At 51.2% G+C, this 15,815-nt stretch overlaps 1 protein-coding gene across 1 annotated transcript; it reads left to right on the top strand.

The window, feature by feature from the left end:
* The first annotated feature begins 4,312 nt into the window (after positions 1-4,312).
* RABAC1 (Rab acceptor 1 (prenylated)) lies at positions 4,313-6,923 on the top strand. Its single transcript, XM_008567227.1, has 5 exons — positions 4,313-4,485; positions 4,786-4,998; positions 5,257-5,354; positions 6,487-6,588; positions 6,672-6,923. The coding sequence occupies exons 1-5, from the start codon at positions 4,430-4,432 to the stop codon at positions 6,758-6,760; spliced, it is 558 nt and encodes a 185-aa protein (XP_008565449.1). The 5' UTR covers positions 4,313-4,429; the 3' UTR covers positions 6,761-6,923.
* The last annotated feature ends 8,892 nt before the right edge of the window (positions 6,924-15,815 follow it).

The raw sequence follows: 15,815 nt of genomic DNA, 5'->3' as shown, positions 1-15,815 counted from the left end.
CCCCTTTCTGCCTGATAAATGTGTCTCAGCTCATTTAATCCTCACAAGGCGTGAGGCACAGAGAGGGGAAGTGACTTGCTCAAAGTCACACAGCTAGGAGGCAACAAATCTGGGATTCGAAGCAAGGCTGTCTGAGCTCTAGGTCACTATGCTATTTTCTCTCTTTTTATTGAGATAAATTTTCATACAGTGAAAAGCACAAATCTTAAGTGTGCAGCTCAATGATTTAAACAATTACATCTGTATAACCACCACCCAGATCAAGGTATAGAACAATTTCATCCACCAGAAAGTTCCTTCATTGGGGGCCGGCCCGTGGCTCACTCGGGAGAGTGTGGTGCTGATAACACCAAGGCCACGGGTTCGGATCCCATATAGGGATGGCCGGTTCGCTCACTGGCTGAGCATGGTGCTGACAACACCAAGTCAAGGGTTGAGATCCCCTTACCGGTCGGAAAAAAAAAAAAGAAAGTTCCTTCATGCCCCTTTCCAGCCGGCCCCATCCAGAGGCCACTGCTGATCTGATTTCCATCACATGTTTGTTGTGCCTGTTCTTGAACTTCATATAAATGAAATCTTACAGTATGTCATCTCCCATGTCTGGTTCCTTATCCTCAACATTACGTCTGTGAGAGTCATCCACCTTGTCACACGTATTGGTAGCCCCTTCCTTTTCACTGCTGTGTAACATTTCATCGTGTGACTCTAACACAATTTGTTTAGTCATTCTCCTGTTGATGAGCATTTAGGTTGTTTCCAGCTTGGGGGCCATGACAATTGGTGTTGTTAGGAATAGGAACATTCTAGTCATGGCTTTTGATGACACAAGCCCCATCTCTGTTGGGTACATACATGCCTAGGAGTGGAACTTCTGGGTCATGGGACGAACTATGTTTAGCTTTAATAGAAACTGCCAGACCCTGTCTGAAGTTCTCGTGTTATTTTGCATCCAGCAGTGTATGAAAGTTCCAGTTCTTTCGCATCCTCGCTGCCACTTGGTATTGCCAGTCCTTTTAATTTTGCCATTCTGGTTGGGCAGCTAAACACACTTTGCTGAAGGCAGTCTTTCTAACATAGCCCAGGGATGCATGTCAAAGGCAGGCTGGGGACAGACCCAGTCCTGCCTGTCTCCCAGTGCAGATGTCTGGGTGGCAGGGACACTGAGAGCACATGTGAGTGTGTGAGTGTGTGCACGTGCCCGCTGCACAAGACAATGGCTGAAGGAGAAGCTCCCAAATCTGAGGGGGAAGGCAGTTGGAGGGCAGGTGCCATGTGCACTGGACAACCTTTATGATCCCAGGACAGAGCCTGGTCCTGGGAGGGGCTGCATGGGCCTGATTTTCTCCTAGGGAGCCCACAGATCCTGCCTTATTCATCTGGTGCAGGAGAAGAAACACTCCCACAGACAGATGGGTACACTGAGGCCCAGAGAAGGGAGGGACTTCCCTGTGGTGTCCTCTCAGCACCACTTCCTCTGGGAATCCAAGAAGCAGGAAGGAGGGCTCAGGCTAGAGGGACCCCAGGGCCTATTTCCCACAACACTCAGGCACCCCTCATCTCCCATTCCTCCATAATTCAAGGCCTGTCTTCCATAGATTCCCCCCTCTCAGAGACAACATCTCCCACCATCTCTCACAATATCTCTTAGGGTCCCCTCTCCCATAATCCCAGTTTCATTAGGCTCCTCTCCCATATTGCCCCTGTTCTAGGCCCCATCTCCTGAAATTCCCTTATTCAAACTTCCCCCCACCCTCATGCTCAGAGGGTCCCTCCCCACAATGTCCTTGCCTCTGGACCCCACGGCCGCCTCCTCTGCAGCCCATTTCTCGCCATGGCCCATGCTGTTCGATACCTCCAGGCCTTTGCCTGTGTAAGTCCCCCGCTCAGACACGTACTGGTGGGTTATAGAATGAAACTGCTTTCATCTAGTTCTTATAAGGAAACCCAACAGCCCTCGTAACAGTCAAATAGATTTTCCAAGGTCAGCCATGGAAGAGCCTCCAACTCTGATCCCCGAGATTCATCTTCCCCACGGGGCTCTTCCACTGGTTACCTCTGCCGCCCCCACCACTTGAACTCGGTGATGCGTCCCCATCAGGACTCCAGGTTGATTGTGCATTCACAGTCCTCCTCTGACTTCCTGAAGAAAACCTGAACAAGACTCCACTGAAAGCCCAAGGTAACAAAGGGGAAATCAACAGCAACTAGCCAAACTAATCTTCAAAGTATGGTTCTTTCAATTTCTCGCCATGGCCCATGCTGTTCCATACCTCCAGGCCTTTGCCTGTGTAAGTCCCCCTTTCAGACATGTACTGGTGGGTTATAGAATGAAACTGCTTTCATCTAGTTCTTATAAGGAAACCCAACAGCCCTCGTAACAGTCAAATAGATTTTCCAAGGTCAGCCATGGAAGAGCCTCCAACTCTGATCCCCGAGATTCATCTTCCCCACGGGGCTCTTCCACTGGTTACCTCTGCCGCCCCCACCACTTGAACTCGGTGATGCGTCCCCATCAGGACTCCAGGTTGATTGTGCATTCACAGTCCTCCTCTGACTTCCTGAAGAAAACCTGAACAAGACTCCACTGAAAGCCCAAGGTAACAAAGGGGAAATCAACAGCAACTAGCCAAACTAATCTTCAAAGTATGGTTCTTTCATCTCCAGCTTCGGACCCCCCACAGGGGACCTCCCACCAGGTTGCCTCACCAGCCTCTTTGGCAAGGGCCATCTTCCCTGACCTCCTGGGAGTGCCTTCCAGCAGGCCTCAAAGCACAAACCCTAAAGGGGTACAGATCTTGGAAGACAAGTGTTGGGGCTAAAAGAGTCACGTGGATATCCCATGTGGATATTCTCCCTACAGCCCTACCCGGTTTTGGAAAATTAGGATCTCAGTCCATGCAAGGGAGCCTGGGCTTCCTTCCATACACTTCTTGAGGCTCTGTCTGGTGCACCCCCTTTAGAGCCAAGTCCTGTTTTCCCACAATTCACTAGGGCAGGGGCGGGCCACTGAGGAATTTGTTTCAAGACCGAGAGAGACCCATGGCTGTGGGAAATAAGCAAAAGAAAGGCCCATGCCTCAGACACCAGCCACTCTTTGGGACACTCAAGTGGCTGGCAGCCTCTAACGTTTACCATTAATCTGAGGAGGCCTAACTCTAGAAATTATAATCATAATATTTATAATAATGTAGTGGCAATAACAACTATTAGGCGGTTATAAAATGTATATGTTATAAGACTCTTTCAAGCATTTTACGTGGACCATTTAACTGAATTATCATCACTCCGTGAGTGTGGTACCACTAGGATCCCCACTGTCCAGATGAAGACACTGAGGTTCAGGGAGGTGAGTAGGTCCAAGCCACACAGCCTGGATTTTCTCCTGAGTCTGACTCCGGAATTCTAGGTCTTTTAGGTATAACAACTCCCTCTTTTAAAAGTTCTCATTCCTTTTCCAACTTCCCTCCCTACCTATCTAAAATGGGAGTCCTGGGGCCGGCCTCTGGCTCACTCGGTAGAGTGCGGTGCTGATAACACCAAGGCCGCAGGTTCGGATCCCGTATAGGGATGGCCGGTTCGCTCACTGGGTAAGCGTGGTGCTGACAACACCACGTCAAGGGTTAAGATCCCCTTACCGGTCATCTTTAAAAAATAATAATAATAAATAAAATAAAATAAAATAAAATGGGAGTCCTACCCCATTCATCGCTGGGAGTCCAAGGGTGGGGGGAGGGGGGCTTTGCTCCCAACCTCAGATACCCCGCTCCAGCAACCACGGCCCCTCACTAGCCTCTGCTTCTTGAGGAAGGAAGGAATCGATTCCCACAAAATTTCCACAGTCTTGCTACTCAAAATGTGGCCCATGGACCAGCGGCATCAGCATCACATGGGAACTTGTTAGAAATGCAAATTAACGGACTCCATCCTAGACTTTCTGGATCAGAACATCTGGGGCCAGGGCCCAGGAATCAGTGTTTTATCAAGCCCACCAGCTGTTTTTTTATGCCCTATAGTCAGAACGACAGCTCTTCACGGTCCCCACTGTACCCTCCAAGGGAGAGTACACACGCCTACTTCTGCCATTAGAGCTCCCATAACGCCCTCACCCCTGACAACCTACCTGCCACCACTCAACACGCCCTGCTCCTGAAACTACAGCTCCCACAATGCCCAGAGGCACGCACCGTCGCTTCCTGGGACTACATCTCCCAAGGTGTCTTGCGAACCAGACAGACATCATGGCGCCTGCCCTCCCAGACACCATCAGGACTACAACTCCCACAATGCTCGGCGGCAGAACTACCGCCCCTAGCGGCTGCCGAGCTGCGCCACGTCTGCTCCGCCGGGTGAGGCCGGGCTCGGGCGGGTCCGCCGGGGTCTGCAGGGCCGGGGGCTCGTTACGGCTGTTCTGCCCCCTCACAACGCAGACATGGCGGCCCAGAAGGACCAGCAGAATGATGCGGAGGCGGAAGGGCTGAGCGCCACGTGAGCGAACGGGCTCTAGACCCGGACCCGAGACTCCCAGCCCCCTCCTCCCTCGAGTCCCAAGAGTCCCGGCCCCCAGATACGGAAGTCTAGACCCCCGGTCTCCTTTTCTGGGACCCTGGAGTCTGGGCTCCCAGTCCTCTCCTCTGCTGGGATCGAGGATTCGTGGCCCCTTCCCGGGACCCTTCCCTCCCCAGGACCCCGCCCCCCCTCAGTCCCCCTCTTCCCCAGGGGTCGGTCCCTTCCCCAGGTGTCCGAGCCTCCATCCCGGTCTACCGCTGACCTGGCCCCGCGCAACAGGACCCTGCTGCCGAAGCTGATTCCATCCGGCGCGGGCCGTGAGTGGCTGGGGGGGCGCCGAGCGACCATCCGGTCCTGGGGCGCCTTCGTGGACCAGCAGCGCTTCTCGCGGCCCCGCAACGTGGGCGAGCTGTGCCAGCGCCTGGTACGCAACGTGGAGTACTACCAGAGCAACTACGTGTTCGTGTTCCTGGGCCTCATCCTGTACTGCGTGTGAGTGCCTCCCCGGGCCCCGCACTCGCCCCCACCGGCCAGGCCCCGCCTCCATGCTTAGTTTTGCCAGATCTTGTTACCAAAGATCCAGGACCCTATCCCCCCATCAGCCTAGCTAGGACGCAGCGTGACCAATTGTGACCTGGCCTTCCTTGGCCTCCAGGACATAGCCTGGCACCCGCCGGTGTAGAAGGCCAGGCCCTCCTGGCTAGCTCAGCCACAGCTGCCTGACCATTGCCTCCTGCACTCTTCCTCCAGGGTGACATCTCCCATGCTACTGGTGGCTCTGGCCGTCTTCTTTGGCGCCTGTTACATTCTCTATCTGCGCACGTTGCAATCCAAGCTTCTGCTCTTTGGTGAGAAATCCCCTGCCTGGATGGATCCCTGGCCCTTCAAATCCTGGTCTCTTGGAAAGCACACCTACCTCAGACCCTAAATCCAAGTCCTGAACCCAAGTGCGCCCAAGTCTAGATGTACATCAGATCCCACAAACCTGATCCTTTAAAATCTCAGGCACACCAATGCTCCTATCCAGTCTCAGGCCCTTAAATTGCTTTTCCCCAAACCCAGAATGAGATACCCTAGAACCTACTCTTCACCTGGCTCCTGTCCTTTAAACCTTCTCCTCCCCAGACCGCTTGACTGCTCCCCCCTCCCTCTTCCCTAACCTGAGGAAAGCATCAGCTGCAGGTACCCACATTAGACACCAGGTGGCGATCTTACACTGGCCTAGCTCTGTCCCCCTCCCCTTTCCTGTTTCCAGAGGTGGGACCAGAAAGGTCCTGGGATTTGTCAGAGAGGGAAACTGAGGCATGTGGTTCATGTGGCCCCAGACTAGTGCCAAGCACCGTTGGAAGACAAGATGCCATGGTAAATTCCACCCAGGGAAAATTCAAGGTTTGGAGTAGGGACACAGAGAATTAGGGAGACCTAAGATAAAGTCTTTCAAGGACCTGCAAGTTATATATGTGACACAGGCAGGCTGAGGTGGAGGGAGAGCCTGATGCACAGCCACAACTTGGCTTCAGCAGATTGCTGTTCCCACAACATGCAGACCCAATCTTCCAGTCTTTTGAGAATCCAGAAATTTGTATTTTTATGTTAAATCATTCAGTTTATTTATCAGCCACAAATCACATTCTTGTGAAACATCTCAAAAAACATATCCGCAGGTCAGACTTGGCTCTTGGGCCACCAGTTTGAGACTCCTGGTCTACATGAGTGTAGGCTGGAGCAGGAGAGCTCTAGTCTGGGAGAGTGAGAAGTGGGAGCTTCCTAGAAGGGGTGGGACTGGAGGGCAGAGGAAGATGTGCTGTATTCTGGAGGATAGTGGAGACATCAGGGAAGCAGGGCGGGCCAGGACTTGGAAGGCCTTGTCATGAGGAGTTTGGATTAGATCTGAGGCTCCCAGATGTTGGAGGCAACAGGGTTACTCTGGGAGAGGGCACAGAGGTTTGGAACAGCTGCCCTAATGCTGTCTGTCCCCAGGCCGAGAGGTGAGCCCAGCCCATCAGTATGCTCTGGCTGGAGGCATCTCCTTTCCCTTCTTCTGGCTGGCTGGTGCGGGCTCAGCTGTCTTCTGGGTCCTAGGTGAGTATAGGGTCTGGGTAGCAGGGGTAGGTGGTGGGGGATAGGTGAGTGAGCACAGTCCTGAACTACCTGTTTTCCTGCAGGAGCCACACTGGTGGTCATTGGTTCCCATGCTGCCTTCCATCAGATCGAGGCTGTGGACAGGGAGGAGCTGCAGATGGAGCCGGTGTGAGGTGTCTTCGATGGCCTGCTGGCCTTGTGGGCTGGCTGCTCCATCCCTGTCCATCCTGTCTTCTACAGCTCAGCTTCTTGGGCCAAAGGCCCCCATTCCATCACAAGCCCAGGGAGGGATTCTGCCTTTGAAAATAAAGCTGTTAGAGTTGTCATTCAGCAAATATTCTTCCAGCGTCTTCTGTGGGTCTCTGTGGGGTACTGCTGGGGATACTGCAGCGACCAAGACAGGAGTGCCTAGGGTGTGGGAAGGCAATAAGCAAGCTATGTGAGGGTACTTCAAAAAGTTCATGGAATAATAGAATTAAAAGATAATACATGGACTGGCTGGTTAACTTGTTTATAGTGTGGTGTTACAACACCAAAGTCAAGGGTTTGTACCAGCCAGCCACAAACAAAACAAAACAAAATAGATAATACAAAATTTTCCATGAACTTTTTGAAATACTATGGTATAAGTAAAATACTATAGGATGTCAAATGGTGATAAGTTCTAAGGAGGAGAAAAGAGTTGAGAAGGGACAGTGTGTCGGGGGTCCCCGAGACCACCCCAGGTTTGATGATTTTCTAGGAGGATTCAGGACTCAATATAGAGTTGTACTCACAGCTGTGATTTATTATCATGAAAAGGTAGAAAGCACAATCAGCAAAGGAGAGGGTGCATGGGGCAAAGTCTAGAAGAAGCCAGGCACAAGCTTCCAGAGTCCTCTCCATCTGCAGCCACAAGATGGGCTTATTCCTCCAGCAATGAATTGTGACAACACATGTGAGGTATCAATCAGGGAAACTTGTTAAAAGTCTCAGTGCCCAGCACTTTTATTGGGAGTGGCCATGTAAGCATCCTCTGTCTACCATGTGCAGAAATTCCAGACTCGCAGAAGGAAAGCAGGTGCCCAGCAGGAAGAATGTTGTTTGCGTAAACAACCTAGACACAAAGTCACTCTTATCGGGGAATGAGGGGTCCCCTCCTGAAACCCAGGTTCCTAGACACCAGACAGTGGCTATCTGTGCACGAAGGCCTAAGGACAGCAGTCTCAGACCCAATGTGTTAACTCTTTTCTGCACAGAGAAGTTTTGGAGTGCATTGCAGGTTAAAGAGGGTGGCCTGAGAAGGCCTCTCTGAGGTGACATTGAGTGAAGATCTAAACTGAGTGAGGGAGCAGCTGCAAATCTTTGGTGGAGGAGTGTTCTGGGCAGAGGAAGCAGCAGGTGCGAAGGCCCAGAGACGGCAGCGGGCCAGGAGGGTCAAGGAGCAGCATGGAGGCTGGTTTGGCTGGAGCAGATGAGTGAGGGGGAGAGGGTGGAAGACGAGGGAGCCTTGTAGGCTACAGTGAGGACTTTGTCCTTTACTCTGAGGTGGGGATGCTGTTTGCTTTTTTACTGTAAGCGAAGACTCTGCTGTATGGGAACACTGACAAAAGAGAAACATACTTGATAGGGAAAGCACTCAGCAGATAAAGATGAATAAGTGAGGTGGCTGGGGGGCCTGAAGAGCTACTTAATTTAATTTAATTTATTTTGGGGGCAGCTGGCCGATATAGGGAGAGAAGCTACTTTAGATGGGGCTGGTCTGGGAGGGTTCTCTGAGGAGGTGACATTTCTGTGAGCCCTGAGGGACATGGAATCTCCTATGCAGACGGACAGCAAGTGCCAAGGCCTTGTGATGTGGCCCCCCAGGCTCTCCAGCCTCGTGTCTCATCACCAAAAAGTACCCATTCATCGTTGATTCAGCAACGTTTATCAGGGCCCACTGAGTACCCGGCTTTGTCCTGGAATTCTGCCATTGGATACAGTGGCCACCAGCCGCACGTGGTTACTGAGCACTTGAAACTCGGTTGGTCCAAACTGAGATGTGCTGTGAACATAAACTATATACCAGATTTCGAAGACGTAGTATGAAAAGGGTGTAAAATATCTCATTAATAATTTTTATATCAGTTATGTGTTGGGAGGATAATATTTTGGATATATTGGGTTAAATTATTATTATTTACTTTTTCTTTTTTTACTTTAAAAAATGTGATTAAGTAGAAAATTTAAAGTTACACTCATACTTGTATTTTTTCTTTTTTTTCTTGGCACAGCTGGTCAGTGTGGGGGTACAGACTCTTGACCTTGGGGTTATAAGGCCACACTCTAAGCAACTGAGCTATCCAGCCATCCCTGTGTTCTCTTTCTGTTGGACACACTGGCTTAGATGCTGGGGAAATAACAGTGCCACAAACAGACAAGGCCCTGCCCTCTTGGAGCTCATGTTCAGGAAACTCAGAGAGGGAGATGCTCTGAAGCCAATCAAACGGCGGACTGGGTGGGACTAGAGAGTAGTTGAGGGGCGGGGAGGGGCTCGCTTAGAGTGGTGAGGCCAGTGGAAACAAGTGCAAAGGCCCTGAGGTCGGATCTGCTTAATGACAGGGCAGTGCTTGTGGTGGGGGAGAAAGGAGTGAGGGAACAGCCATAGGAGATGATGTTAGGAAGGGTGTTGGGGGCTGGTGGTCTTTGGGTTTTAGCTTAAGATGATGTAAAACTATCCTAATGTGAATCCTATACTATAAGGATTTTGAGTAGTGTAGAGACAGGATCAAGTGTGAATGCTAGAAATGTTCCTCTAGGGATGGGCTGGAGGGAATGCAACCAGGGAGCATGATCCAAGATGGTTAAGATGAGGCCGGGAGGTGGGGTAGAGAGGAGGGACAGGGAAGACAGGTTCAGGAGAAAGAGCCTCGTGACCGGCCTGCGTGGGAGCTGCGTGGGAAGGAGCAGGCAAGGATGACCCCCAGGCTACAGGCTTCCAGCAAGATGGGAAGACGGAGGGGCCTGGGTGTCTGGGTCCACACAGTATGAAGTCACCGGGGAAGCACTTCCAGAAGCTGCCACCAGGGGGCAGACAACTGCTTCCTCCAGGGAATGGGACCCAGAGATGGACTTATCCTGCGAGACCAGGGCAGGGCAGAGACCTGAGTCAGGTCACCTAGGTCTGCTCAGAGGCCAGGGTCCCCATCCCAATTTGGGGGTAACAGAGGGCGTTTTGTTTGTTGATCTCAATGCCAATGTTCCTGGGGAATATTGAGTGTCCACGAACTGCTGGGCCTGGAATGAATATGGTCAAAGCTGCCTTGCTTTGAGGTGACTGAGGCCAAGGGCCCAAGCCCTTGAGACTGAGGTCACTGAGGCAGGTGGTCTGCAGGCAGGGGGTTGGGAACAGGGACTCAGGCCAGGGGCCTACTCTGGAGGTCACTGACTACAAGTCCCCAATGGGACTTGAGTTATTGAGATGCCGAGACCAGAAGCTTCCATTGGGAGTGGTCAAGACTCGGGGCCCATCTCCCCATCTGTCTCTCCTGAATGATCTCGGGATTGAGAGGACTGGTTTGGGGTACAAGAAACTGGAAGGCTTGGGGTCTCATCAGGGGAACAGAGACCAAGGATCTCGTTGTCTCTTTTGGTGAGAGAGCCTGTGGTCCGGTTGGCTGGTTGTGATCTGGTTGTCTTGTTTGGGGTGACAGCCTGGAGTCCACTTTCTGATATGGGGTAGTAGAAACTGGGGATCTGTTAATGACTTTGAGGTGACAGAGACTAGTGGTCTGGTGATAGACTGGGATTCCTGAGGCCTGAGTGTCTAGGTGGCAGATTTGGGGTGGTGACATTGGGAGTCCAGGGACCTAGTTTGGGATGTTAAGGTGGGGCATCCCCTTGGCTGGAGGCGACCCACTAGGGTCTGTTTGTCACCTTGAGGCAGCAGAGACAGGCAACACTGTCTAGTCTGGAACAGCAGAGGCTGGAGGTCTGGAGGTCTGGAGGTCTGGAAGTCTAGTTGGTAGTGACACAGGCTGTGGTCTTGTTACATAATTTGGGACAACAGAGACTTGGGGGCATTTTATTGCCTAGCGTGAGGTGATGGCAACTGGGGGGATCAGGTTTTTTAGTTTGGGGAATGTCTGCTTATCTAGTTTGGGGTTAAAGACACAGTAGATCTAGTTCTCAAATTTTAAGTAACAGATTAGGGACTCCTGTCTGATTGGGAGTGAAAAGTTTGGGTGACAGAACCTGCATTGTTTGAGGTGTCAGAGACTGGGCTTCTTGTCTAGGTTGGAGTGATAGGAGCTGGGACTCTAAGGTCTAGTTTGGGGTGACAGACTGGGGTCTGATTGTCTAGTTTTGGAGACAAAGACTGGGAATCCTGGAACCTCCTTAGGGGTGTTGGAAATGGGGTCTAGACTCTTTTGAGGTGACAGCTAGGTTGAAACTCTGAAATTTAAGGCTTGGGGTGCCAGATTTAGGGTTCTATGACTAGTTGGAAGCAACAGAAATTGGGGGCCTGGTGGACTCCATTGGGGTGTCTGAGACTTGTAGTCTGGTTCTCTCATTTGGGGTGCCAGAGACCAGAAGGCCAATGGTCTGGCTTGGGGTTACAGAGACCAAGGGACTGGTTTTCTAGCTTGGAGTGATGACACTGGGGTTCAGGGATTTGGTTTGAGGTGAGAGACCTTGGGTGACTAGTTTTGAGGCTGCAGAAACTACAAGTCTGGTTGCCTAGCTGGGGGGACGGACTGGGGTCTGGTTGAATAGTTTGGGGTGCCAGTGACTGGGGGTCTTATTGACTGGCTTGGGAAGGCAGATTCAGGATGTGGTTGTCATAATTGAGATTTCAGAGAATGTGGATTTTCTTTGTCTAGTGTGGAGAGCCAGAGGACTGGGTGTCCGGATGTCTAGTTTGGGACATCAGAGTGGGGATTCATTTGTCTAGATTGGGGCAACATGGATTGGGGGTTCTGGTTTCTAATTTTGTGGGATAGAGATTGGGATCCCAGGACATAGCTTGGAGCCAGAGGACTGGGTGTCCGGATGTCTAGTTTGGGACATCAGAGTGGGGATTCATTTGTCTAGATTGGGGCAACAGGGATTGGGGGTTCTGGTTTCTAATTTTGTGGGATAGAGATTGGGATCCCAGGACATAGCTTGGGGTGACAGACTGGGAAGGTGAGTTTGGGGAGGCAGAGACTAGATTAGTTTTCTAGTTTGTAATGACGGAGATTAGGGATCAGTTGTCCAGTTAGGGATGAAATGACTGGAGTTCCAGGGTTGGGTTTAGGGTGATGTAAAATAGGAGTTTGCTTGTCTTGTTTGGCGAGTGGGACTGGGGGTTTGGTTGTCTAGTTTGGGATGACAGACTGGATGGAGTCTCGTTCACTCGATGAAGATTAAAGGGACTGTGAGTCCAGATCTCTAGTTAGAAGTGACATTTTATGCATTGAATTGCCCAGTGTGGAGTGACAGAGCCTGGAGGTACAGTTGTCCTGTTTGGGTGGCGGTGTTTGGGAGTTGGTTGTCTTGTAGTGTGCAACAGAGACCGGATCCAAGGGCATGTTTGGGATCACAGAGACTGAGGGTTTGGTTATATAGTTTTGTGGGGATGAAACTGAGGTACCAGGGAACATTTGGATTGACAGACTCTGGAGGTCTTGTTGCCTAGTTTTGTGGGACAGAGATTAGAGTCCCTGGGTATATTCAGGGTAGCAGAGACTGGGGTCTGGTTGTCTAATGTTGAATGACAGAAACTGAGGGTACCACAGAATATTTGGTGCAGAGACTAGGGGCTTGGCTGTCTAGTTTTATAGGACAGAGACAGGTCTCAGGGTATATTTAGGGTGACAGAGACTGGGGCCTGGTTGTCTACTTTTGGGGGACAGAGCCTGAGGTCCCTGTGTGTATGTTGGGTGACAGAAATGGGGGTCAGCTTGTGCAGATTGTTGCAGAGAGACTGGCACCCCAGGACGTTTTGTGGTGACAGACTGGTTAAGACTGGAGGTTTGGTTGTAGAGTCTGGGTTGGGGACTGGGTGCTCAGCTTGTTAATTTGTGGTGACAGTTTGGGTTCTGGTTGTCAGTCTTGATGTGTCATTCACTGTCATGTTTGGGGTGACAGAGACTGTAGGTCTAGTTGTCTGGTTGGGGCTGACAGAACTATTGGTCTTGTTTTCTAGTGGGGGTGACAATGACTGGGGTCCTCTTGTCTAGTTTGGGTTGACAGTGATTGGGGTTCAGTTGTCCATTTGGGGGAGATTGAGATTGAATCAGAAGTACAGTTTGGTGATGAGACCAGATGTCAAGGGCCCTGCTTTGGGGTAACATAGATGGGGGATACAGTCTCCCAGTTCCAGGTGACAGAGACTGCCTAGCTCGGGGGACAGAGACTGGGGATGTAGTTGTGCAGTTGGAGGTGATGAGACTGAGGATCTCCTTTTTTAGTCTGGGGTGGCAGGAACTGTCATTCTGGTTGTCTAGTTTGGGGTGTAGAGCCTGGGGTCCTGGTGCCTTCTAATATGGCTGAGTCTGAGAGCACTGATGTCTGAGTGATCCTTGGGCAACTGAGTCCGGGGTTTCCTGCACCAGGGAATGGGGTCCCTGAATAAATGTAGACCTCTGAGTCAGTGTGGCCAGCGGTATGGAGCCTCATTTTGCAGGTCACTGAAGCTGGGAGTCTGGGCATTTGGGACCGGAGAGTCAAGAGGTCAGGACCCCAGGGCCCAAGGTCCACTTGAGGGATGCTTGAAGGGCCAATGCTTTCAAGGCTGGGGGCATCTCGACACCTGAATGTGGCAGTGACAGAGACCGGGCTAGAGATACATAATCTGGGGATCTCCATAAGACTGAGGATGGGGACGTAATGCCTAGCTAGCTCAGACGTCTCTGAAGCTGGGGCACAGTTAAGTGTGGGACTTTCTGGCCCTGGAGTCTCGGCCCCCTTTACTGGACACAGCAGTATCTTGGGGCTCACTGCCTAGTTTGGGGGCCCATGGTTATGATGGTCATTGGGATGCACTGTTTACAGGCGATTAATATTGGGGAACAGATCCTTACTTTGAGGAGATGAAAGCTGGGGTTTAAGATACTGAATTTGGGGTGGCTGGAGTCCCTCCTGCCAAGTTTTGGGGGCTAGTGATTTGGGTTGCCTGAGCTGGCTCTAGACATCAGTCATAGTGGGGGTCACCATGGAGGCTGGGGAGGGGCTACTGGTGCTCACGGTAGTGGTGACAGAGGGGGCCTAGATGTCAGATTAGAAGTGACTTCCTGGGCCAGCCCGTGGCTCACTTGGGAGAGCGTGGTGCTGATGACACCAAGTCGAGGGTTAGGATCCCCTTGCTGGTCATCTTTAAAAAAAAAAAAAAAAAAAAAAGAAGTGACTTCCTATGGCATTTCACCTGCCAAGTTTGGGGGGAGAGAGTCTCCAGATGTCAAGTTTAGGGTGACTGGTTTTGGGGTTTAATGATGAGCAAGTTTGGTAGCCCACATGTTGATTTGGGGGTCCTAGTGACTACTTTAGGGCTGACTGAAGTTTGGGGCCTACTTGCCTAATTTGGGGATCACAAAGCCTGGGTGCCCAAGACCATGGTTTTGGGGGTATCTAAGACTGGGGGGCTAGATACTGAGTTTGCGGGTGACTAGCTGTGGAGTTCAGATGCCTACTTTGGCCCAGTGTTATAACACTAAGGTCAAGGGTTTGGATCCCCGGTACTGGCCAGCCACCAAAACAAAAACCAGGGCCGGCCCGTGGCTCACTCGGGAGAGTGCGGTGCTGATGACACCAAGGCCACGGGTTCAGATCCTTATATAGGGATGGCCGGTTAGCTCACTGGCTGAGCGTGGTGCTGACAACACCAAGTCAAGGGTTGAGATCCCCTTACCGGTCATCTTTAAAAAAACAAAATAAAACCAAAAACAATTTAACAATTTAACAGATGCCTATTCTGGGAATGACTTGCTGTGGTTTTACTGACTGTTACTGAAGGTTAATTTAAGGGTGAGGGAGACTGTGGTATGGTATTCTAATTTGGGGACTAAGGCTGGCTCCCAAAATTCAAATTAGAGGTGACTTACTATGGTGTCCAGATGAGGGGTTCTGAGGCTGACGGCACAAAGCCCTAGTTTGGGGGTGACTGAAATTGGGGCTTAGATGCCAAGAAACTTTAGTTTATGGGTAGCTGAGGCAAACCACTCAGATGTCTAGTTTGGAGGTGACTAGATATTGAGGTTGGCATGACCAACTGGGAGTCCAAATGCCAGTTTGGGGTGACAGGTGGGGCCCAATGTCAAGTGTGGCGGTGACTACCTTGGTGGGTCCAATTCCAGCCTGGGGCTGACCTTGTCATCAGATACCTCCTGCAGAGGGTCAGGGGAGACTGTCATTCTTGCGGTTCTTGTGTATGACGAGCCTAGTTTTGGGGGGCATGTGAGGGGGGACAAGATGCCTAGTTTGGGGGTTACTGATTATGAATTCCTAATACTTACATATAACTTGGGGCTCCCTGAGCCTCAAGACCTAGTTGCCATAGTTTGAGGTGACTGTAGCTGGGGTTCCTTGTTTGTAGTTTAGGGGTGATGAAGTTTAAGGTGTTGCTTAATGTGGGGATGTCTGAGGCTAATCACCCACATACCCACTTAGGGGTGACTGACACGGGGACTCAGATCCTGGGGAGCTCTGGTGCCTGGATTAGGAGTGGCTTAACTGGGGGGGGTCTTCTTTTTTTTTTTTTTTAAGATGCCTGGTAAGGGGATCTTAACCCTTGACTTGGTGTTGTCAGCACCACGCTCAGCCAGTGAGCGAACCGGCCATCCCTATATAAGGATCTGAACCCGTGGCCTTGGTGTCATCAGCACCGCACTCTCCCGAGTGAGCCACGAGCCAGTCCTTAATTGGGGGGTCTTAATACCTAGTTCAGAGGTGGATTAACCTCAGGGCCCAGATTCTGAGTTTAGGGTGTACCAACTTGGGGAGGCTGAATGTTTATTTTACTTTAGGGATGCTGAGACTGGGGCCCAGCTGCTTCCCTTTGAGGTGTGTCAGTGTCAGGTGTCTGTTGCCTCGTTTTCAGGGCTGTTCGAGACTGTGGTGACGAAACGGCTGGAGGTTACTGCCTGGGGGGTCCTGATGCTTATGTTAGTGTTGAATCCACATACATGCCATGGGGCTGAAAGGACCTCAGACCTAGTTAACTAATTTGATGCCCCAATGGTTGTTAAAGCCCGGAAGCCTAGTTTGGGGAACCAGGGGCTAATTTG

The sequence above is a fragment of the Galeopterus variegatus genome, unplaced genomic scaffold, assembly GCF_000696425.1.
Source record: "Galeopterus variegatus unplaced genomic scaffold, G_variegatus-3.0.2 Scaffold306, whole genome shotgun sequence".
Taxonomy (NCBI): Eukaryota; Metazoa; Chordata; class Mammalia; order Dermoptera; family Cynocephalidae; genus Galeopterus; species Galeopterus variegatus.
Note: the sequence above shows the minus strand (reverse complement) of the source record. Positions and strands in the feature narration are given on the sequence as shown.

Bases quoted from the DNA above. Each gene is read 5' to 3' on its own strand.
- RABAC1 (XM_008567227.1), top strand. From the start codon at position 4,430: ATGGCGGCCCAGAAGGACCAGCAGAATGATGCGGAGGCGGAAGGGCTG. The intron at 4,486-4,785 runs GTGAGCGAACGG...CCCGCGCAACAG, and splicing joins GCGGAAGGGCTGAGCGCCAC to GACCCTGCTGCCGAAGCTGA. The intron at 4,999-5,256 runs GTGAGTGCCTCC...CTCTTCCTCCAG, and splicing joins GGCCTCATCCTGTACTGCGT to GGTGACATCTCCCATGCTAC.